Raw genomic sequence first — 26,247 nt, 5'->3', positions numbered from 1 at the left:
TAAATATTTCTGAAACTCGCGGCTCTAAGGCTTTTGAAGCTAGGTTTATTTGAACTTAATAATGGTAGCATATTATTGATACATTTTCATTCAAATCAAATAAAATGTAACGATTTTATAGACGAAAATAAAATGGGTATACCACAATACCCGCAGTTACAAACTGTAGTTTTTTGTTCTTAGCGACGTCAAGTGAGAGCCTCAGAGCTGCTTAAAGCTTTTTGTGAAAGATGGTTGTTATACGGACAATCCAGAAAATATTGATGCCGAAATAGGCTTGGATCTTGTTCAACTTGCTAAATAGGTAAATAAATAATATAACAAATAGCAGGGACTGAACTACTTTCTTAGGATAATGTTTTGAGGCTTCCCCGCCTAATAAAATTTGGAAAAATAAATCAAATTTTACACAGTTATTAATAAACTTCAGATATCAGAGATTTTAAGTTTCTTGTTTGCAACTTATTTTTAATCGCAATACTAAAGTGAAATAATAATAAATTTAGTAATAATAAAAATTTAAATAATAAATAATAGGAACCGACACAACTTGTCAACCACCATGGAAGCTTGTCACTGAAAGTCATTTGATGTCTCCAAATACATCCATAACACTGAATAAGTTGCCTTAGAAGGTCATGAAAATGCTTTGAAATCAAACAACAACCAAAAGTGAATATAAGTGCATGCTAGTGTATGAACGTGTGTAGGTAGGTAGAATGGCAAGAGTATCCCAGGTACACTACAAGTAGCACTTTCGTGCCGTTTTGATACCATAATGTGGTCCTCTACCTGTGAAAGGATTTAGGGAGGAGAGAAAACCGTCTATAGCCATCCAGTGCTGTTGATGTAGCGGAGGAGGGAAAAGGAATCTAGGCTGAAGAATTTCAAGCGCCTAGCCGCCAGAGCCGGACATTTGCTGAGAAAGTGTTCCACAGTGTGTTTCTCTGTAGGATCCCCACAGCTTCTGCAATAGGGGTTGTACGGAATTCCAAGCTTCTCCTCATGAGTGCCGATCACCCAGCGACCAGTGATCACCGCAATGAGTTTGGAAATTGAATGGCGGGGAATTCCCATCACCTTAAGCGAACGTGTGAAAGTGCTTTCGCAAATTAGTGGTCTCGAGGACATTTCTCACCATACAATGAAGCAAATTAATATTTTGCACCCTTATTTCTGGGATGGAAATGCCAGACGTCAACTTTCTGCTGGTCTGTCAAAAGCGGTTAAAAAACAAAATTTTCACCATACCCTACTGAACAGTCTTCAGAAAGTTAACTGGAAGCATATTTACTATTTACATAATATATGGTCTTTCAAAAGTGATGCCTCCATGTCAATAGACAATAATTCCCAAGCGATACCTATTTTCTGTCAGCTTTGACATTTGTCAAGGAGATCGTTTGGTCGATCGTTAAGAACAACATATCGCCAAACTCGTGATGTTTTTGGTGGAAATTCAAAAGTTGGTGAAAAAATGTCAAGAAACTGGTTCTGTCGAGCATATAAAAAGGCAGATGAATTAGCAGACCAAAAACTGCACGTTCTATTGAGAATATTGTTGCTGTAGCACAAAGTGTTACTGAACAACCTTCAACATCAATATCTCGGCATCGAATCAGCTGTTTGGAGGATTTTACCTGCAGGCATAAAATTGTTAAAAGCCGTACTTTGAATAAAAATAGTGAAATCTGAAATAATTTAAATTTTTAGTTTTAGTTTTATTTTAAAACAACATCTAGGCACAGCTTTTGAAATACCATTTAAATTCGTATATTACTATGATAGTATAAATCCGATATTTATATTGCTAACTTTGGAATTAATGCCAATAAACCTACAACTACTGCTTCGATTTAACCCAAACTTAGTAAGTATAAACAATTGAATGGCTCCCTAATTTCATTCATTGTTTTATTGTAAATGTCGCCTCATTCGTTTTTAAAACTGAATTACTGCTAGTTTCATAGAAAATTCGACAAGCTCTTCCAATGACAACCGAAATGTGTATTTATTAAAAAGGCAATGTTACTATTCTCAATTTTGTTTTACCTTTTCCGTTCTTACTTGTCAGCTCATTTCAACACTTCACTACTGGAATTCAAATGACAATTAAAGGTAAACACTATACTGGCACTTCGAAGTACTCATTCGGTAGCTACTGCAAGAAATACTTCAACAACACTTGGTCCCTATGATCGATGAATCGATTATCGCTATTTCCATTCCATACTATTCAAAACCGGTTAAAAGTAAACTAAATTGTATCAATTGGCATCCAGCTTTTTTGGCTGTTGTGCCTTCGCACTGCGTACGAATGTCAAATGGGGCAAAATTCGAGAAATGGGCTTTGTACATTTCGTTATTTTATCGTTTATCATTTAACGCGCGAAGTAATTAACTCTTCAACGCATTTTGTTAGTTGTTAATGGATTCCCAGATGGTGGACAGATACACGTACATTGCAGGACATACACATTTGCATGCGTGTATATGATTACTCCACTGCGGTAGTTTAGCATGTTTTAGCTGTTGTCAATGGGCACACAGACGACTGCGGCATAATTTACCTACTATAAATGCACATAATCATAATTATGGCGTCATTGTGGTTCGTTTAGATGTAAAACTAGGAGGAGTATTACTACTTGGCTACTGACATGCCGTACAGCTACTGTTGAGAATGCCTACGACCTTAGCAATGCATTAAGACTACTTGTATAATTATACGAGTATACTCCCGCATACGTAGACACATAACAGTCAAACTTTATTAATTAGGCACAGTATGTAATGACTGTAAATACAACTCACACGGGCAGAGCCCAGTTATTCTGCGAAGAAAAACATAGCTACAAAAAAAGTCTACTGTCCACCGAAATGACCTTCAAATCAAAAGCTGTAACTTAACACCTCCCTTTTCTTTAATTTCTCTCTGAAATATTTCACTCTCATCTAGCGTGTGTAACTGTCATTCGGTTGGTACCGGTTGCTCCCGGACAGACTCAGCAAGTTCGCTTTCAGTGGGTGAACCACGCTTGCTGCTCTATATACTGCTTTTATACTCTAATTATTTTTTTGAATCAAAAACTATACTTTTTTGAAGCATTTAGTTATAAATTAATTTGATAAAAAATGTTTCCATGTTTTCACATTTATCTGGAAAATCATGTAAACTTGTCATGTGATTTAAACGGTTTTGTAACATTGTTGCCCTACCGAAATACTGAAAAACTCTTTTCATTGAACTAATGGAATGAGGTCTGCGCGCCATGAATATGTTTTCAGGAAGTCTTTCAAGGAATTTACTAAAAACACATCGAGGCGTTTGCAAAGCAACTTTTAAGCGGCACTATTAATTGATCGCATACTTCGAAATACTGTTTTACTTCGAAATACTCGTATTCTGAACCAAGAATATTTATTCCCTCCTGGATCATGGTGTTACCTTATTTGGCGAACAACTATTTTTAGGTACTACTAAGGTGAATTTGGTTGTAAAATGAAAAATCTTTATTTATTCTTGTAAATCAATTTCATCCCCTTCAAAATAATCCCCTCTCGATGAAATACACTTATGCCAACGATTTTTCCAATCCCCGAAACATGCCAAATAGTCCATTTCCGGTATAGCCATCAGCACCTTCTTCGATTCAGCTTTTATCTTCTCAATCGACTCGAAACGCGTTCCCCGGAGTGGTCTCTTGAGTTTTGGGAATAGCCAGAAGTCACACGGAGCCAAATCAGGCGAATACGGTTGCTGCGGAACGATATGCGTGGAATTTTTGGCGAAATGGTCACGAAGAACGAGTGCAGCGTAAGACGGTGCATTATCGTGATGCAAAAAACAAGAGTTGTTGGCCCATAATTCTGGTATTTTTAGGCGAATTGCTTCACGTAAACGAAGCATAACGCTCAAATAATATTCCTTATTACCAGTTTGGCCAGGTGGAAGGAATTCATAGTGCACCACACCCGGAAAATCGAAAAAACTGTCATCATGACCTCTATTTTTACGACTTTGACGTGCTCTTTTCGGTCTGGCCTCGCCATTCGCTTGATTGGTCGGTTGTTTCAGGGTCGTAAACATAAATCCAAGTCTCATCTCCCGTAATGATGCATTTGAGCTTGTCCTGATAGTCTGAAGAAAGCATTGTTTCACACACATCAACGCGACGACTTTTTTCCAAGAAATTGAGAGGTTTTGGTACCAATCGAGATTTGACTTTTCGTAGGCCCAGATCCTTCTGATATTCCGATCATATCAGTAAGGTCTTTAACAGTCAACGGACGATTTTTGAGCACTAACTCCTTCACTTTATTGACGTGTTGGTTACCATATGTTGACGTCGATGGTCGTCCGGAGCGCTCCAAGTCATCAATACGTTCTCGACCCTCTTTGAAGTCTTTGTACCACTTATAAACATTTTTCTGCGACATGGTCGAATCACCAAATGCCTTCTGCAACATGCTAAACGTTTTCGCAGCCGAAATTTCATTCCGCAAACAAAATTTGATCGCACTTCTCTGCTCAATCAAATCAGACATTGTAAAAATCGAAAAATGCACTCTTGGTCGTTTGGTAAATAGCGTAAATATATTACTGATAATGACATTCACATGAAAGTTGGCCCAGATGTTATTAACAGTGCTGCCAACTCATGAAAAAAATAACTAGAGCGAAATTTTAATCCCGCGAAGTTTGACAAATAAATTCATCTTACTTTTTGCCCACAGAGGTATGTAGTACAGTTATTCTCGTTTATAACCATACCGGTTATAAGCATTTCCACAGCACTAGAAAACCTGTAAGAAATTTTCGCCTACTTAAATGTACACAAAAAATCACAATATGAGCATCTCGCTTACAAGCACAAAATGGCATTGGAATTTAATTTTGCACTTATCACTAAATTATACTTAAGATTGATGTACTATTTCGACCACGCTACAATGAGCGATCAGCCGAAAATTACAGGTTTTTTTTTAAACTACCAAGCAATAAAATCATACAAGCACGGTGGCGCAAAATTAATCAATTTATTGTGTTTTTGAATACATTTTTTTCTAAAAAAAAATTGGGTAATGGAAGTCTTTATTTGGACCGTGTTCCATTGCCTGTCGGTTTCTACACTGCAGCAGTCTTCTTCACAAGTGTCAAGTATGATTGACGTACAACGCCATTTGAAAACATTATACATCTTCCAATAGGATGATTAATTTTGGGCCACCTTTTAGTTTAAATATATGTAGAACCCAATGAATGAACCAAAATTCGGCTTAGATATTTATTTTAAATAAATGAAATCTCAGTTTGTTCTTGTTTTAAATGGAAATTAATTTAATTTAATTGACTTCTATTATAGTCGCACCGGTAAATTTTGAATATATGCATAGTCAGAGTTTATAAGCATGATTTTCATACAAGCACTTCCCGTTTTTAGACATGATGATGGTATATGATTTGACAGCAAAAATGGCCAACTGTGTTGGCATTTAAGGTTTGGGAAGTCATCATGAGTCATTTAACGCCAGAACAACTATTCCACATTGTGGCATCATCGGTCCTTATTTCTTTCGAAATTAGAAAGTATCTGCCATTACGGTGTGAATGACGAGCGCTATCCGGCCATGCTGGATAAAATTAATCAGCAAAAGATCAGCGACACTTAGTTCCAAGACGGGCAACTTGCCATACACCGCGATTAACAATCGATTTATTGCAATACTCAATTCACCATACGACCGGATTTATGGGGAAAAGAAGTCAAAAACTGGACTGATTACATATTGATGTTGTTCTACCCAATAGCGTTCAATACTGTGTATAATTTTTCTAACTAAAACTAGGATATTTATGTGTACAATTAAGATTCACCCCTCAGCGTTTGAGTTTGCTGTAGTTTGCTTAAACGGTGCTCCTTAGAATTGGCATAATTAATTTGGAGCTCTTACATTTCTTTCAGATAATACGATTTTTCTGGAGATTTTTTCGTACGCCCGGTCAACCCGATATACCTAGTACTCTCTTCTCTTTACTCCTAATCACTGCTACTTTTTCCAAATGCGGCACTCATTTTCGCCCAAATTATTTGTGCATCTTACACCTTACCTCAGACAACTTGCCGTGGTATCTGAGATGGAATGTCAATGTGAAGCCGATTATGCTGATGATGAACATAAAATAAATGTTCAACAAGCAACAAATGATGATCGCCCTCAGGAGAACAACTAGTAACCGAGCCTTCTGGCATAACAGTATGGTACAAAAATTCTACACCGATTTAATAGCAACCAGTATAGACTCAATGCAACGCACTGTTCCATAGTCGCAAACAAACGGCGATGACACCGACCGAGTGACGGATGAGCCGTGTCATTTGATGTTAATGTTGTGACATTTATCATCGACGCGCGTCCAAGTATGCGCATACATACACATACTAAGTGTATGAACATTAACAGTAGGAACCTGATTATAGCTTCGCCTTGGCGCTGGCTCCGAAAACCGTCTAAATTATTTGACATTTGAGCATTTGACTCTTTCGTTGGTTAAGCAGCCAGCAGTGCAAGTTCAAACACTCACACTCCTGTCGCACGCTGCTTATTTTGTTACAAATGAGCTACACTTCAAATCAAAAAATCTATGCGTATGCATTTAGGTATATACATACATACCTATACACACATACATAATTGCATTTGTAATAATGGCGTGTGGCCTGGCTGATGTTGGCCGCTGCTTGTAATTATTTGCATCCCACGGGAGTCGTTTTCCATATTAGGTGTAAAATAAATTTAAAACTCAATCTTCATCTCTTCTGGCCAAGGGCGAATAATAAAATGGATCGGTAGCCTGAAGAGCTGTGATAAATATTATTTATGGTTTGAAAACCTAATAAAGTGCTACAGTCTTTGTATATCAGTTGGAAGTGACGAAAGATTTATAACCACGCCACTTACACACCATATCCAAATGGCTACTTGAAGTTCTCTGCAGCTACCGATCTATTTTGGATCTATTCAAATATGTTGGCAATTGATTAATGAGAAAAAGTTTCAATGACACTTAATTGTAAGAAATGGAATGAATGTATGCGTTTAGCTATTTTCAAATTATTAAATGATATACTAATTATGTGTTTAAAAATAAACTGTCATTCGACACTTACCAACTCCAGCTACGTGTATTTTCTTCATCCATGGATATATGATTCTCTCGCCATCTGCGGTTTCTCCCATTAAATCTTCGTCTGAATCCGAGTCACCCAAATCTTCGTCATTTTCATTTGAGCCTAGTTCATCTGGTGATCTATCCAACATCAGACGATCCTCTTCCAACAAGTCATCCTTAGGAAAATGCACGTCAATGTACTGTTATATAATTTTGTTTTATTTCGTCTTCAAGATACCTACATTTTCTGACCCAGTATCATCACAGCGTAGCCTCAAGCCAAGTTCTTGTAACTGTTGTCCGGCGGGCGCTGCTTCCTCAATCCGTTTTTCGAGCTTTAAACCTTTAAAAGAAATGTTCAGGTTAATAAGGTAAAACAGGTTGTATGCCTGCATGTAAGGGCATTGCTACCAGAAATGTACCACTTCAATGTTAATAAAGAATGAAAATAGGCAACTAGCGGCACTGTAATTATAAAGAGCTATAGTGGCATAAAGGCTAAAAACCTAAAGTCTAAAAGCAGAAGCTTGCGCTACCTACACAATTGCGAATGAATTTCATGGCGAGCAAGCGAATTTTAACTTAAGAGTGTGATCTCAAACTATGGTATGCCAATAAGTCCCTGAAAACTTAAATAAAGAACACTATTTGATAAAAGAGACTTTTATTTTTAAAGTAGCGAAGCAAGTTCCACGAATCTTGTATTTATATTGTAAATACGTATTTTGTTGTACAATTTTTTTTATTCTAACAAATCTTATATAATAAAAACAAAATTATTATACAAACTAGAAAATGCCGCACTCGCTACATAGGCTTTCGACTGTAAGTTTTTGGCTATAAATTTTTCAAATAATAATAAAGGGTATTCATGACGCCTAGATGTCAATAGTGAATAATTCCTAGACGGCACCTTTTTTATGTCATCTTTGGCATTTGTCAAGTAGACAGTTATACCTACAATTTTACTTTGTCGATATGATAATGGTCGATCTTTAAGAACGTCATCTCCTTCTTGATATTTTTGGTAGAAATAATCGTCCAAGTGAGTCGACTTCAGGTTGATGAAAAAATTTCAAGAATATTGTTCTGTTGAGCAGGGAATATGGCAGATGAATTGGCGGACCACAAAACTGGACATTCTATTGAGAATATTGCTGCTGTAGTGCAAAGTGTTGCTGAACAACCTTCTCAATATTTAGGCATTCAGGAATCGACTGTTTGGTAGATTTTACCTGTTGATGTGCTAATGGTGGAAATTTAATTGATGTAAATTATGTAGGCGGCCGCCGTAGCCGAATGGGTGGTGCGTGACTACCATTTCGAATTCACAGAGAGGACGTCGGTTCGAATCTCGGTGAAAGATCAAAAGTTTTTTCTAATAGCGGTAGCGTTTCTGCCATGAAAAAGTTCCTCATAAAAAATATCAGCCGTTCGGAGTCGGCTTGAAACTGTAGGTGCCTCCATTTGTGGAACAACATCAAGACGCACACCACAAATAGGAGGAGGAGCTCGGTTAAACACCCAAAAAGGGTGTACGTGCCAATTATGTATTGTATATATATATATAAATTATGTAGTTGTAAACATAAGGTATATTTGTTAAGAGTTAAGAGCCTTATTTTGAATATAAATGTTGAAGCTAGACGGAATTTAAATTTATACATGTTTTATTTCAAAACAACATCTAGGCTCGTCTTTAGAACAACCCTTTATTATTTAACATCGAGGGTCTTCCTTTGCTAGTCCGAGGTGTGTGTGTCTTTTTTTTCATTTCTTGGCCTATTGAGAGCCAGCTTAAGAAAATAATTCGTGTTTCTCACTTGTCCGAAGTCGCTTAGAAAAACGGCCGGCCGAATTTTTCCAACCTGTCAAATAGAGCTGTCAGCTATTTTGCGTAAAAAAAAAGGAATTAAAGATAACAAATAAATTTTACCTTTAGTTTCGTTTTTTTTTTTATTTTGTATTTCAGTGCTTCTGGGCTCTATTGAGAGGACATGACGTTGTTACACTCATTTGCCCGAAAAGAGACCTGTGGTGTCCAGTTAGTTACACTCCAACGAACGTTTTTTGTTACCCTCAAAATTTTGTGAATCTGGGGTTGTTCTGATGGAATATACCTAAATGTGGTTGTTTTTGTTGAAGGAGTTGAGTCTTTCTACTGAAATGATCTTTATTAGCGACTAGCGCTGTTTTATTAGCACTGTTCTCGTGTGATGTCTTTTTTCTTAAGTTAGATCCATTTCGTGATATCCAGATATAACAGCAAATTTTTTATCTCTGGCTAAACCTGGACATTCACATAAATAGTGGAAAAGACTTTCTTTCACCCCCTCTACCTGACAGCTTCTGCATATGTGTTTGATAGGAAGGCTGAGTCTGGCTGCAAGACCCCCTACCTTCCAGTGACCTGTAAGGGTTGCAGTAATACGTCAAATGTTTGAGCAAGAGCAACCTAACAGGTATCCTCTGGTTGTTGTACGGCGGCCATGTTTTTTTGTTGTTGTAGTAGTAGTTGCTTGCTTCCACTTTCGTTGGGCTAAAGCATAGTAGTGTGACGTAATGGATATTTTTATTGTATTGAATGGGGTAGCAACTGCCTCTAATATGCCTAGTGCCGAACCCTTTCTTGAAGGCTCGTCTGCTTTCTCATTACCCTTTAGAATCCTGTGTCCGGTAAACCCATATCAGAGTAAATTGAAGTCAAGCAATTCTAGTTCCTTTCTACACTGTGAAACTAGTTTGGATGAAATGGAATTGGAATCTAAGGAAATGTGGTAGTTTTTCTTAAATTTGTCTGTAGCCCAATATATATATATATTCATATATATATATATATATTCATATAATTAGCGCGCTTTGGGTGTTTGGCCGAGCTCCGAGAATATTCCTCTACTATTTAGTGATTTTAGGTTAATGAGAAAGCACCGACCTTTATTCGATGGAATTGTATCAGTGAAAAACAAGGCACGCAAAGCGCAACGGTCTAATACTTTGTGGACACGTTCATATAGTCTCTGAATAAAAACAGCTTATCACCTTAATAATCTCTACCTTAATCAAGAGGCTTACGCAACACCCCCCAGGTAGCGCTCTGACGTGAGTCTGTTTTCTTGTTCCTTTTTAAGATTGCCACATCTGTGATTAACACTCATTCATTCATTCAAACATGCCTTTGCTTGATATTTATAAAAGTTACATAGTCTTGAGTAAATCTACCTTCGCAATGAATTTTCAACAACGAGCTTGTATCTAATTTTGCATTAAAAATGCTTTCAAAAAATTGGATTTTTTTTGCATTTTCTTAAAGCATAATATCTCAAAAATATTGTGTGAAAATTTTAAGTGAATTAAGTGACAAAAACTTTTCGAGTTATTAACAGTTAACAAAGGGCGCTCGGGCAAATAGCAAATCTTTAAATGCATTTTTCTCAAAACTATTGGGAGGTTGAACTAGTTTTAAAGGTTTTTTTCGAAGATTTGGGGCTTTATTGTGAAAAAACGGTACAAAATATTTTATTCGAAGTATTGGCCATCGCTAGCTACAACTTTCGCCCATCTTTCGGGCAATTTCCGGATGCCGTTTCTCCAAAATTCTGGCCGCTGCTTGGCTATCCATGACTCAACCCATATTTTGGTAGCCTCGTACGAGGAGAACCGCTGGTCCGCCAAATCGAGACTCATATGCCGGAACAAATGATAATCGGAGGGAGCTATGTCTGGACTATACGGCGGGTGGGGTAACACTTCCCAGCCAAGCGTTCCAAGGTATTTTTTGACAGGTTGAGCAACATGCGGCCGAGCGTTGTCATGTTGCAAAATAACCTTGTCGTGCCTTTTTACCGTTTCCGGCCGTTTTTCTTTCAATGCCCGGCTTAAACGCATCAATTGCAGTCGATAACGATCCCCCGTGATTGTTTCGCCCGGTTGGAGCAGCTCAAAATATACGACGCCGACCTGATCCCACCAAATGCAGAGCATGATTTTCTTGCCGTGAATATTCTGCTTGGCCGTCGACGTTGATGCGTGGCCGGGCAAACCCCATGATTTTTTGCGTTTTGGGTTATCGTAGTGGATCCATTTTTCGTCGCCAGTCACCACCCGATGCAAAAAACCCTTCCGATTTTGTCGCTCGATCAGCAATTCGCACGTAAAAAGTCGCCGTTCGACGTCGCGCAGCTTCAACTCGTACGGGACCCAATGTCCTTGCTTTTGGATCATTCCCATCGCTTTTAGACGCTTGCAAATGGTTGATTTATCAACGCCCAATGATTCAGCAAGCTCTTCTTGGGTTTGGCACGAGTCCTCGTTTACCAATTCCGCGTCCTCGAACTTTTTGGGCTGGCCAAGACGCTCCTTGTCTTCGGTGTGAAAATCACCACTTTTGAATCGTCGAAACCAGTACTCACATGTTGAAATCGACGGAGTATGGTCTGGGTAGGCCTCCTGCAGCAATTCACGGGCTTGGGCTGTATTTTTTTGCAAATTGAAGCAGAAAAGCAAAGCTTCCCGCAAATTGCGTTTCGACGGCACGAAAGTTGACATACTCGGAGCACGAAAACACTGCGTTGTTTATACTTCAGCGAAATGACAGATACTGATAAACAAAGCCTAGGGATGAGGCTTTGTCATGAATATATATTCAGTATTGCCAACGCGATAAAGTGATAAATAGCGCCATCTGTGTGCCACCTTTAAAACTAATTCAACCTCCCAATATGTTTTTTGAAACGGTGATTACTGCAACTTAAAAACCGCTTGGCAGATTTCAATAAAATTTATTCCGTTTTTGAAAAACATAAAAAACTCGTTTCCTGATCGAAGATTTTTTTTTTTTTAAAGTTTCGATATTTCTTAAACAGATAATTGTCGGTTTTTTTCTCGAAAATATGAAAAATATTTTCTGTGACTGCCATATTGTTAATTTTGAAAAAAAAACTTCGATCAGCCATAAGATTATCTACTAATAAAACTAATTTCTCTTGTCCGCAAGGGACTTCTGGAGAAACGAGCTCCACACAAACAGCGATAACTTTTACAATTTTTTTTTGTTGAAATTTTGCTAAAATCAAGTCGAGAATTCAGAAGAGCTCGTGAGTCCATCGAGGATGACAAACGTAGTGCCAGGCCACCGAAAACTGATGAAAACATCAATAAAGTGAAAGAAACGTTGAACAGTAACTGCAAATTACACCATCAGAAAGTGGTTTTGCGGAGAGTTGCTGCAAAGTTAGTCCCAAAGGACCTAAGGACCATAAGTATGTTGCATTTGATGGGGAGTATTTTGAAGAATAAACTTGTATTTTGAAGTTTCTGAATATATTCCTGAATCATTTTGATCAAGATGACTACAAACACAGAGAGAGGCATACCATACAACAGCTTTAAATCAAATGGATTAACTGTGTTTGAACTAAAACGTCGCTTAAAAGCAAATACAGAATATATCTTTTCAATGGTGTAATTTAAATGTCTTTGAAAAAATCTCTTTTTTTTAATCTACTTTTAGAGTCATACACATCAAAATTCTTTTAAATTACAATTTAAACGAGGAGAACTACTTTTGAGATTTTAGTTTTAAAAATCACCTACGGGTAGGCTCACAAATCTAATACAAATATAAATCTAAAATTATATATCGGCTAAGAAGTATTGACTGCGACATCTATTAATCAGTAAAGGCATCGAGATTTATGTATACTTTTTTTTTATTTATTTATATAAAACGTAGCTATAAATACAATAATTACCTACGTTATACGATCAAAGCAATTAGCAGCAGAGGCTATCGACCTGATGTACGATATTTTAATATTTCATCTTTTATTTAACACAATCGATCTGTCAATTCATTCTTTGTTTACAAGCCATTTAAAATTGACGTGTCAGTGTATTTTTTACAATGGAAATAATCGAGCATCTTACAATTATAAAATTCTTTGTTTTGGAAGGTTTATCAGCAACAGAAACTCATAAGAAATTTGTGCAAATGGTAAAGGAATTTGATCCTTCATTTCCAGCTGTGCACGCAAGAATTGGAGTTGAACCACATAGTAGACGTCCAAGATCCAAGTTTGACTAAGCATAAAACTGCTGATATCATTCGCATCTCAGATGAACTATTACTCTATATTTTACAAGAAGGTAGGGAACAGTATTTTGGAAACTTTCGGGATAATCGTTACAGGGATGGTACTACAATAAATTATTAAAGGGTCACTGGAATAAGTGTATTACAATTACGGGAGATTATATTGAAACTAGTAAGGAAAGCTAAATTCTGTACAGATAAAATTTTACATATTTACTAGTTGACCCGGCGAACTTTGTTCCGCCCTAGAGGCAATGAAAAAGCAGATTTTTGATTTTATTAAGTTAATTTTTTTTTAATCAAGTATTTCAATGAAGCTTTAATAGATTGCTATCTTCAGTTAAGCACCTTGTGATACACGACATTTTTTGTTTTATTATCAGGTACAAGAACAAACAATGCAGATGGTTTTCCGACCCGTGAACATGCCACCTATAATTGACCGTGTGAGAAACATTGATTTTCTAGATTCAGACCGCAAACTTTCAAAGATTGGCCTTGTGATTTGTTAATGGTCATGGCGAAAGCAAGACGGATCGGAAATTGAAGTCTTGGAAACTCAAACGGAAGATCGGTTGGGATCATTGGGATCCTCGGAATGAGAACTTCTTCACCTTCGAATTTTCCTTTGAGTATCGTCGCATAAATCACATTGTTCATCAATTTATTTACCACCAAACGCGTACCGTTGCAAAGTTTTGGTGGGCTTATGTTTCGAAGCATGATTACTACGGAGCCAACATTTAGGCATAAATTGTGCGGTGGTAAGCCAGGCACATCCAAGGAGTTTAAAAATTCAATTGGATAGTTGGTGGCTTCATCTTCATTTGTTACACAGTCAATGGATTTGAATGAATGCATTTTTCCAATGATATCATTTTGAATTATGCAGTTTAGGTCATCTACATCTTTATTCTTAGCCGCTAAAATTGCTCGCTCACTCAACCATTCATTATTTTTGTAGTTATTAATGATGTTTGGGAATACTTTATTGATAAGTTCGTCTTTCGATGACACAAAGTTACAGAAATTCTGAGGAAATGAAATCAATCCACTCGATTCGTCGACAGGTACTCGACCATTACCGATAGTCAATAAATGCTCAGAAAAATCTTCAGTAGATGTATCATTAAGTAATGCAACTCTCATGTTTTTTGTCAGCTGAAATTTCTTCACATAGCGCCATAGATTCGATGATTTGAGGCAAGCGTTTATTTCGTCAGCAGCCGTTGATCTTGGAATTACTGGCAGTGTTTGGCGGAAGTCGCCAGACAGTTAAATCATTACGCCTCCAAAAAAGTCAATAATGGCAATTTCACTTTTCCACTAAGGCAGCCCAATCCGGGCGTTTCTCCGGAAAACTTCAATGCGCCACAATACTCGCAAACAACATTCATTGGCCCAATGCAAACGCTAGGATACAAGCAGTAATCAGTGTTGCAATCATATCGAAACGCTGCTCGATTCAAATCAGCACTTGATAATTCTCTTCTTGTGCGTCGAAAATGATCTACTTGTTGATGTCTGTTTATCGCTCGACGATTTCGTATTGCCAACCGAGCCGTTTCACGGGCTGCCTCGCTTTGCTCTTGTGATTGAGAAGCCCGAAGTCGAGCCATACTAACGGCGCTCTTCAGGGGGCAATTCCTTGTGCTTTTTAAGTCGTTTCATTCGCAATGTCTCGTATCCTTCTTGCATTACGACTTTGTCGGGAAAGATTCGATCGTCTTGGTCGCGGCATTGATTATGATGATTCAAAGAGAATACAAATACAAATACAAATACAAAATACAAAAATACGTTTAGCTGTCATTTGCGTTTTGTTATTCCATATCAGATGCTTTTTTGTCATACCACATTTTATAGTGACTTCACGGAAACGCGTTCGAATGGGATAAAATGTATCCTCTGTCCGTTTCCTGGTTCTAAGCTACCTCTCCACCAATTTTCAGCCAAATCGGTTAAGCCCTTCTCGAGTTATAAATAGTGTAACTAACATGACTTTCTTTTATATATATAGATTTAATTATTTTATTTATTTACAATTTGAGTTAGATGTGTTTGGAATCAAATAAGCTCATGGGCCATGGGACTTATACATAACGTGTAACATCAGAGAGATAGACGAAAATTCAGGCCTAGCATGTAAGAACAGGGCATGATTTTCATCTGATCTTAATAATTATGTTCGATCTAAATCAGGGGTGTTTAATAGGCGTATCATAGTTGGACGGTTTTTCTATTTGGTATGCATACATACATATAAATTAACAAAAATATAACGAATTTCAAAAAAATGTCTATCAAAATTTCATACTCTTTAAACATGATCTTTAGAAAACTATTGGGCATGCAGGCTTTTTTTCTCCTAACACATGAAAAGAGATGTTCGAAAGTATTTTATATGGAAGAAAATGCTCAAAATTGTATGCAAACAATATTGTTAAATCTCAACGCGATTTTTGAACGATTTCAAACTTATAAAAACTGTGGGGGTTATAGGTATGAATAACTTCATTTAAAAATTCACATTCTTTTATTTTGTGGCCTCTTTACTTCTCAACCAACCTTTATAATCCAAATGCTATATTTATCGTTTCCAATAAATCTTTCTCAATCATTCTATTAATTAATTGTAATAAGCAAAATTGCTGATTCACTGGCCTTTCATATCATTTGTATAATGCCGAAGTTTGCATATAATATTGTATTTTGCGGAGTAAACCCCTTTCGAAAAGCTATAAAAATTTAAAAGTCTTATATCTTCCAAAATATACTCTAGAGACCGCCGAAACCGAATGCATTTGTAATTAGTTCCCGGATTGCATTTCCATTCCGGATATAAGACAGAATATAAAACAGAAGCGCTAATTGAAAACTCTTAAATGTTTGGAAACGAGGTAAAACAGTGCAAGCTTCTACTTGTAAGACAACTTAACGGTGAACACCACAGAAACTATTACGGGAGAATCTAAGCCAAATCTCGCTCTCATTCTAGTGGTGTGTATTTGTATGCATTTGTTATACGTGCGGGCTATAATAATTACTTGTTCTCCCAGTGGTTGAAATTCAATTAGTTTTACTTTTATCAACGTCATCTCTATCTCTCCCTCTATCTTTGTCTCTATCCTATTCTCCTTTTCTATCCTGCTCGTCACCTTTATATCTTTTGCTCTATCTTTATCTTTATCCTCACCTTAATCTTTATTATTATCCTTACTCTCATCTATGTCCCCACATTTTTCTATATTATTTTCCTTATTTGTCGGATGTTTTTTTTAACTGCATGACAACATTACTATTTGACATTGACATTGACATTACTATTCAGTAAGCTTTAGCAATTCGTCGTGAATCGTATAACGCCAAAACAACGCTTTCAGATGATGGAAATTCTCTTTGAAAAAATTGATCTATTTGCGAAGTTCATAGAGCGAGTTTTTGAAGAAAGCGGCGAAATGTCGATTATTCGTCTTTTTTAAAGTAAAAGTAATTAAACATTGGACTGATAGAATGGACGATGTAACTCGTAGCCGCGGTGGTCACATTCCGGATATCATATTCAAAAAATAATTTCCATAAAATTATCTATCAGATTATAATAAAACAAATGCATTCCAACAATATTTCTGTTTTGTATAACTATTAAAGTTCTCAAACTCTTAAACAAACTCCCGATATAATTGACGCATCCATCTTTTATTACCTTATATATATATATATATATGGCGCGTACACCCTTTTTGGGTGTTTGGCCCAGCTCCTCCTCGTATTTGTGGCGTGCGCCTTGGTGTTGTTCCACAAATGGAGGGACCTACAGTTTCAAGCCGACTCCGAACGGCAGATATTTTTGTGAGGAGCTTTTTCATGGCACTCGGAGGTTTACCATTGCCTGTCGAGGGGAGACCGCTATTAGAAAAATGTTTTTCTTAATTTTGGCGTTTTCACCGAGATTCGAACCGACGTTTGTTCTGTGAATTCCGAATGGTAGTCGCGCACCAACCCATTCGGCTACGGCTACCTTACACACCTAATAATGGTGTGCGGTTTGAGGTTCTTCCAACAACACCTTCAGTGTCACTTTAGAATGGCTGACGGTTTGTAGATATCCTTTGATTTGCAAACTCATAGTGAACATCGAAACGGGTAGTAAATAAATGGTAGTCACGCACTAATCTTCTCGACCGCGGCAAGTACTCTTTACTCTTTTCAAAATTTTGCATCCCTACTGAGAATTTCAATTATCTTTACAAAGCTATACAAAACTTAAATTTGAATTTGGTTATACGAGTAGTTTAAAAAACATATCAGACTACTGAACAGAACTCACCAACTTTCATTGATAAGGAATTTCATAATATATTTAAACCTTTAAATTTAAATAAAATAAATACGAAAAATCGAAAGTTATTCTCTTAAGGGGTTACATGGGGTTCGTCTGGTAAAAAAAAGGCCTACTTTCAATATTTTTTTTTTCTATGTAAAAAATTATTTATTTAATTCAAACTTTTTTCTGTCTTATAATATAGATACATATTTAAAGAATAATTTCTGAAATTTTCAAAAAAAAAATTATAACTCCTCCATTGTGACGTCATTTCCGGTGACCCCTCGAAAAAAAGGTGCGTCCGCGTTGTCAGCATAACTCCTGACAGGCTCATCAAAAATGAAAAAAAAAACAAAAATAAGTGCTTTACTTAAGACCATAAACTCGTGCTTGAACGAAGGAAAGAAAAAAAAGAAAAATTTGAAATTTTGGAAGACAATTTTGCAAAAAAATGAAAATTTCTTGACCTTTTTTTTTTTTTTAATAGTTGTAATTGAAAAAAAAGAAAATTCTTCGTTCAAGCATGAGTAAATTGTATTTCGAACACTTGTGTAAAATTTCATCAAGATCGGTTGAGTAGTTTTCGAGAAAATTTGACAACCGACTTTGAAAACACGGTCCCGAGAAAAACGCGTTTAAAGTTTTGAGTAACAATAAAACTATTATTCGGATCGACTTGAAAATTTAGGATAACATTCTTCAGATGTTGTAGAAATTAATAAGCCAAAACAAAAATTCGATTTTTTGAAGCCACGAAACCCCTGTAACCCCTTAATATTTTTAATTCGTAGCTTAAAAACTTAAACTTAAGAAATAAAAACACAAATGTTTATGCATTTTACAAAGAAAATATTTATTTACTGTGATTAGCGTACTTTTGTGCAAGTGGAAAAGGTAACATATATTAAGAGTTCTGTAAAACAATAGGACCTAGAAACCTGCCACTTACGATAATCATCCAAAATAAAGCCGGGTATGATGTTCAGATTCCATTAGAGCGTGGGATTTTCGTCAGTCCAAACATACGTATTGTAAAAATTATTAACTCCATTTCATGTGGGCCCAGCCTTGTTAGTAAAACGAATATTGGAATATTAGCTCTGCTGGCATTATCTGCGTACTCGTCCCCGGACTAGGCTCTTGATCTTTTAACTAAATAACAATGTTTGCTGAATGAAGCGTTGCGTGATATCGCGAATTCTTCCGAACATGCGGTGTAAAGGAATCTCGTAGTTTGGATATGCTTCAGAATAAAGAAGTCAGGCTTCGGTGGCTATCCCATTGGCACGACCATACATGAAATGCTTTTTTATTTATTTTATTTAAGTCAAACATATAACCATAGCAACATATTATATTACAAAATTTAACAATAAAAGTAAAATTAAAATTCTAGTTAATACCAAAAAAGTTGAAATTGTAGTGGTTGTAGTTGGATATGTACGGATTTATTGGAGTTCAAGAATACGAAATTATTTGAGTACAATCAACAATTTTCTGCAAAGTAACGAAGCAATTCATTTTAGAAGCGTAAGTTCACTTTTATACATTTCATTTCTTGAGTAATAATGATCTTCTGAAGTAACACAAAACATTTAAACTTAAGCAAATCGTCAAAAGATACCGATGCAATTTCAAAAAATTTCCCAGAAACAGAAATGTGGTCAAAACGTTTTTTTACAGTAAACGTCTCTCGCGACATTATTAAAACTTAGTTAACTATGGCACACACTATCAAAATGATTATATAACTCACAACCATACAGTAATGTTGCCTCAAATACGCAGTCGACTATTTACTGGTGTAAAATGTTGAGTATTCCGTAAATTTCCAAATACCAATTACTTTGCCTATTGCAATAGAAATGTGATTACTTCATGGTCAAAGTTCTATTAAATGTAACCCATAAATTTTTAACAGTGGCCACGTATTTAATCACAGCGTTATTTAGTCTGACTTTTGCTTAGTAGTCAAGCTTGAGTTATGTCTTGTGCATAGGGATGCATTGAAATTTATTAGTTATCAGAAGCCCACCTTAGCTTATAAGTCTGAAGTCGGTATTCAAATTGCTGATGCAAATATCAATGCCGTTAGGGGGACAACTAACACATAATTTCATATCATCGGCATGTACATGGACATGACTAAACAAATCAAAAATATACAAGACAAACAAAATAGGGCCAAGAATAGAACCTTGAGGTACATCGCGTGTAATAGGTAAGCAGACGGATATGGTCTACAGCACATACTGCTTGTAATCCGTTACTAAGAGTTAAAGCCGAAGTTGAGAAATGAAACACGTTTTTAAGCTGCAAAGTTAAAAGTTCGGGGTCTTCAGAGTCAAATACTTTGGAATGATCGAGTAAAGTAAGAAAAGTCACACGCTGTTTGTCAATGTTTAGTCTTATATCATCCAACACTTTTAAGAGTGTCATGGTGCACTAATCGTCCTATTTGAACCCCGATTGCAATGAGTTCATCAAAGCGTTATGGCTCAGATACGTATTTATCTGGCAATACATGGTACGCTCAAGAACTTTAGATGGAAACGGTAATATTGCAGTCCGGCGGTAGTCACCATTCAGTTTCTCTATATGTATAATCTTGGTTCTCTTCTTAGAGTAGGGAAAGATTGACGTTATCAAAATGGTATTCAGTACGTAAGTAAAATGCGATAAGATCTTTGGTAATAAACATTTAAGAGACTTAGAATGAATGTCATCCACACCGGCCGCATTAGATTTGACACTAAGTATCGACTGAACTACTTGACAGTCATGGACACCTTCGAAACAATAACGGAACATTACAATATTTAAATTAAAATTGTAATTCTGATAGCATATAATATTTACAGAATCGAACAAACTGCTCATTTACACATTTACATAATTCGGAGATAGAGTAATTTTTGTTCCCAATCCCGATCTCATGAATTCTTTTCCACGTCTATTTTGAACCAACCGCAGTACTAAACTGATGCCCATAATATTTTAGTTTACTTAATCTAATTGATTTGTTAACATCTCGTCTGCAAGCCTTAAAGTTGTTATAGTTTTCCGAATACATGTCGGCTAATTCTGCGTTGGCATAAACAGCCACAACTAGCAAGGGAACACTTGACAAATTGTTAAAATTAAAATTATGTTTTGGATTGGCGAATGAAAGACCTGAAACTCATATTGATAGTTGGTAGTCTTTTACTCTCGTTGCCTCATAAGAATGTCTCTGTACATAGTTGGGAACGAATCATTTTCCTAGAGTTCAACAAAAAATTTTACAAAACATCAACATTCTATAAAAATAATATCCAGGTAAAAATTAAGTAATACATTTTCGAAAAATGTATTTAAGATCTAATGTGATCTGTTGGCGATCGAATACGGATAACCTAAATGAAGACCATACATACATGGACGGTTACATGGCGCTAAATGTTCAAATGAAAATGCTCTTCAGTGAGCACGCGTTCCGAACAGAGCAACGGAAAATACCGCCGGTGGGAACTTGAGGTGTTGTCATAAGAAAAAGCTTATTAAGAATTTTACAAATACAACAGCACTATGAAGGAATAAGAAAATCTAGATCGCGGATATTCATACGAGGTTAGGTTTTACTATGTTGAGAGTATAGAGCATCAAATAAAAGCAATTAGTACCAGTAAATCTTCCAGGGAACGACACATTTCCGGGTAGATTTCTTTTTTATCAAAGCTATGTGCCTGTGGGTTGAGGAGGGTTACTATTTTAGCTTGAAATTCCTAAATTTTTGCCAAATAAAATCCAGTTTCCAGTATTTGTAAATGTTTATAATCAAATCAAATCTGTAGTCAAAAACTATTATACAATTTATTTAGCTTCCACTGGGTTCTTACCATTCACTTCCATAATAGTATTTTTCATCCTTACCTAATTCTTGGAGCCCTAACGCAGTGTTCGACGGCGGTTCCGTTGAAGAGCATTGCAGGGGCATATCCATCATTTGGGAGTGTGGTGAATGCCCTTGCGAATGGGCACTACCAACACTTCCGTTTGTACCATAATAACCGCCATAATATCCATTAGATGTGAGTGATGCGCTGATGCCATTCGGTGTATTGACCGGCGGTGGATAGACACTGCTTCCCAAGGACGTCACCGGCTCGCTATGTACCGCTCCAGCCGATATGAACTCCGGCGGACCAGAATGCACCGCTGCCGCGTGATGCCCATAATATCCAAGACTTTGATGGTGATGGTGAGTAGGCGTTGGAGCATAGTTGGTGTAACCATTATTGTGATGGTGACCTGCGAGCGCGCTATTTGTATGGGAATGTAGGTGAGGCGGATGGTGAGTGGCAGTGGAATGATGGTGAGCAGCGGCTGCCATATAATCATTGACCATGTCGGCAGGATGGGTAGCATGAGGATGCGTCGGCATACCGGGTGGCATACCACCACCCATTGCGCCACCTACACCCGACATATGTCCCGTCGTTGCGGTCATGGAGTAATGCCCATTGTAGTGATGATAGTCATCGGCAACGGGAGGAAATTTTGGATCTAAACCATTGCCCATACCCATTGGGCTTTGAACATGATGCGGTGCGTGTGGATAACCCATTAAAAATGAGCTCATAGTGAACCAAACTTGCAGACGAAAATAATTTTTGTTTGTTTCTATTTTTGTTGCCGCCAAGTACTAGCCTTTTATTTAATAAGACTTCGTGCCAGCTTTAATTGGTGAAAAGACGTTAGCCTTGACAATAAATTAAATAAGTTGTTGCTTTTGTAGTGCACGTTTTCGGTTTTATTTAATCCACTACACAGTTAGTGGCACTAACAAACAATAGCGAAACATTTTATGCTACGTTTTACTCAGAACTTTTCATTTTCTATGATTTAAATCATACTTTTGTTATAAAAAACACTGAGTAAATGATTCACTAAAATTAAATATTTGTAGCATTTTTCATTACCAACACATTTACTATATTTCACTTTTTCACTTGCTGATTAATAATTTTTTTTTAGCTGATTAATAATTTGAAGCACTTCAATCGACGAAACGTTCTACGCACTAGCAAATAAATTTAAAACGAATCAAGGAGATGGTATTTAGTTCAACCGTTTTCGAAAGATTCGTTTGGGCGCGACGGTAGAATCCAATTAGAACGCCAGAGCAAATTCCAATTTAATAAATAAACGTCAAATTTCTTGAGCCGCTGCTTTGCGACAAAACTGAAAACCCCGCTTTCAATTACGCGCACAGTCCGATTCCTGTGTTCCGTTCGGTCTGTTCATGACGAGCCGTTCTGTTGTTGTGCTTGACTCGTTGCGACTCAACAATCAGCGAACCTGTTCCCCTTGTCAGTCATTCAGTCAGCCGTTTGGACTCGTTCGTTGCCATCCGTCAGTATTTGCCAACAGTCCATTTTCGTTCGATTCACTTTAATAATTTGCTATAAAACCCGATTTTCTGGTTTCTATACAAAACTACCCAGCAATGTGAGTGCCGCAAATTAAGCGTTATGGTTCTGCCCACACATACCCAACTGTCGGCAGTGGAGAAGCCATAGCTGTGCCATTGTTTCATACGCTGTTGTTGCTATGTGTGTGTATATACGCCATTTTTCTCACCACCATCGCAGAAATGCGAGCTGCAACACTGTTGAGGAAACGAGTCAGCAATAGCCGTGGAAATGAGCTCGAAAGCATAAAACACACCTCTGTACGTAGTGTGCGGAGAGAATCATAATCTATTACAATGTTACAGTGCGACTCACTGGAAATGGTAGACGGTAAATTTATTTATTTGATATTTACATACACATGCTTTTTAGTGAATGAAACACACAACCTGATTTTATAATTTTTATAAATTTGTATATATTTATATTTTTATTATATGTTTAAGTTTCAAAGACAAAAATAAATTTCAAGATTCCTCACATAAGTTTTTAGATAACGGTGAATAATGACTGTAACAAGCGACCATAAAGTCTGCGTTCAGTCTTAAAGTCTAATACAAAAACATATATATATATGATATGCTATATGCAAAAATTAAATCTAATATTTAGTTGGATATCCACGTTGGCTCAGGACTTCACTCAGCCTATTTGGCATTGAACTCACTAGTTTCTCTGTTTCTTCTGCTGTTATCTTCCTCTATTCTGCCTGCATGACACTCCGCAAAACCTCTTTACTAGTAATCACTTGCTGACGAATTCTTTTTTCCAATACATCACACAGATGCTCGATGGAGTTAAGATCTGGGGACTGTGGCGGTGTTTTAAGCTGTTTTGGGGCGTTGTACAAGAGCCAAAGCTTAACGATCTCGGCTGTGTGCTTCGGATCGTTATCTTGTTGAAACCAAAATGTTCTTTTAGTATGTTCACGTATCCCTATTTATCCATCGTCGAATCAATTAATTTTAACAGACCCACCCCATTTGCCACCATGCAGCCCCAAACCATAACCCCGCCTCCTCCGTGCTTAACCGCGCCAACAAGATTTTGCTTTTCAAGAGCAGTTCCAGGTACTTTTTCCCAGAACTCGGGAGGCTTATGTACTCATTAGCAAACTGAATGCGTTTACGTCTGTTCACAAGAGAAATGAAAGGCTTTCTTCGGGCGACTCTACCATGGTATACAGCTTGACGTAGAACTCTTCTGGCAGTTTCAGCGCAAATACTTTTTTTAAATGTTTGATTTATGTTTTCAACTAATTTTGAGGATGTAATCCGGGGGTTAACCTTTGCCAAGTTGATTATAGAACGCTCTTCCCGGGTCGATAATTTTTTCGGACGCCCTGATCTGGGCTTAGATGTAAAAACTCCAGTTTGCCGAAAATTTGTTACAATTCGCTGAATGGAGTAATACGTTCTCCCAATAGATTTTCCAATATTTCGGAAACTTTTTCCGTCTTTCCACATTTTTATAATTACAATATTTTCCTCTCAGAAACCCTTATTTCTTTTCCCTTTCCGTCCATGTTCTTTAATTATCTCCAGTTATAAATAAAATGTTCAACTAAGCTTTGTTAACATTCAGTCGAAGTAATGCGGAATCAAAAATTAATGTAAACAAGGAAAATTATTTATATTCGAGTGAAATATAGATTATATCAGAATAGAATAGGACAAAAGTTGGCCAAAATGTGACCAAATTTTTTGAAAACATATGGTTGCATATCGAAAAACGTCCAACGGAATTAGTTAAGGTTAGTTAAGGAAAATTATCTCTATGGTTAACTCGGTGTTTGTAAGTAATGTTTAACGTATATATATAATAAAGGTAGACCTCAACTATTTCTCATTTACACTATTAGCATTTGAAGTTCAAGATCCAAAAACAAAAACGGAACTTTCTATCCACACTACAAAGTACATAATACTGCAAAGTTTTCCAAGATTATTATTAATCTCTTTGCGCCCACTGTGCAAACATGTTTTCTTTCTCTTCTTTGGGATATGTAAAAGATTTTCAACGACTTTTTGTCCATCAGCACCCTGCTTCTGTCGAATTTGATTTATGTCTGTATATACTCGCAACCTTTAATGGCGCATGAACAAAACTCGTCAATTCATCAGGCTCCTCCCTCTACACCGAAGTGGTAAATACCGTGTTGAAAAACTCATCTCAAGATTCTCGCCTTCGAAGCAACAAAACACGTACGATTGTCAGACTGTGAAATATAAATAAAAAAGGAATTTTAAGTTTTTGGAAAAATCGAAATCGATTAAAAGGGATTTCGCATGCTAATATTGTAGTATTTTAAAAACACGTACTTATGCATATGTGTATGTGTATGTATACCTGCATTTATATTTACAGACAATTGTTTGTCTCGCTTACTTCAATTCCATTTTCACTACGATTTTTTGGTTTCAATTTGATATTGATTTTTAATTTTTATTTTTTATGTTCTTGGGCTACTGTTTGGTAGCATCTGAAATTGAGCTGACTTGCAATAAATTGTTTATGAATAAAACCGTACGATGACCGTTGTTATTACTCTTTTATTCTGGCGTTGTTATTGTAGCACATAAGTATTTCTTTCAATAATCTAAATTTACATACATGCATGTGTGTATTGACGTGTGATTTTCGGATTGTTGAAACATGGCGTTTGGCTCTACCTCTGCTCTGCCACAGACGTAGCTACTGTTGCTTACCTTCGATGCTGTGGCTTTTTATGTTGCGGATATTGCTGATGTGATGACATGCAACTTTGCACGTAAACCGATGCGCTTTCTTTCTTTATATTCTTTAAGCTTACCTATGTAATATTTCTTGAAATTTACTTTAGAATTATATGAGAGCATATAATTTCCATTTAATTATTCAATTAAAGTCTTCACTACTTTATATAACTAAGAACTCATGAGATAAATTTGCATTTCGACTGAGTACGAGTAAACTTCTGCAATAATATTTGTAATTTAGAGCTAAGAGTCAATATTTTGCAGAACGGCCTATTACTATTTGGATCACAGATTTGACCTCTTCCCCATTTAATTCGTCAGATGAGGTCCTCGCGTATATTGAATGCCTTACGGGACAAACGAAAAGAAGGATTTGTACTTCAGCAATTATTAATATTTTATGTAGATTGGAATGGTTTTTGGCTAAAATTATATACATACCTATGTACTTTCGGCCGCCGTAG

The 26,247-nt window shown here is 36.6% G+C and overlaps 1 protein-coding gene across 1 annotated transcript in view; it reads right to left on the bottom strand.

The window, feature by feature from the left end:
• The window catches only part of LOC128871935 (homeotic protein deformed), a 58,744-nt gene extending 35,877 nt beyond the window's left edge, over positions 1-22,867 (bottom strand). The window contains exons 1-3 of the mRNA XM_054114122.1: positions 21,505-22,867; positions 7,417-7,517; positions 7,173-7,350 (exon numbers count right to left, since the gene is read on the bottom strand). Coding sequence (XP_053970097.1) covers positions 7,173-7,350; positions 7,417-7,517; positions 21,505-22,213 — 988 coding nt within the window. The 5' untranslated portion in view covers positions 22,214-22,867. The remainder of the gene's footprint in view (positions 1-7,172; positions 7,351-7,416; positions 7,518-21,504) is intronic.
• Positions 22,868-26,247: the final 3,380 nt, after the last annotated feature.

The sequence above is a fragment of the Anastrepha ludens genome, chromosome 2 (assembly GCF_028408465.1).
Source record: "Anastrepha ludens isolate Willacy chromosome 2, idAnaLude1.1, whole genome shotgun sequence".
Taxonomy (NCBI): domain Eukaryota; kingdom Metazoa; phylum Arthropoda; class Insecta; order Diptera; family Tephritidae; genus Anastrepha; species Anastrepha ludens.
This window is presented reverse-complemented; position numbering and strand designations above follow the sequence as displayed.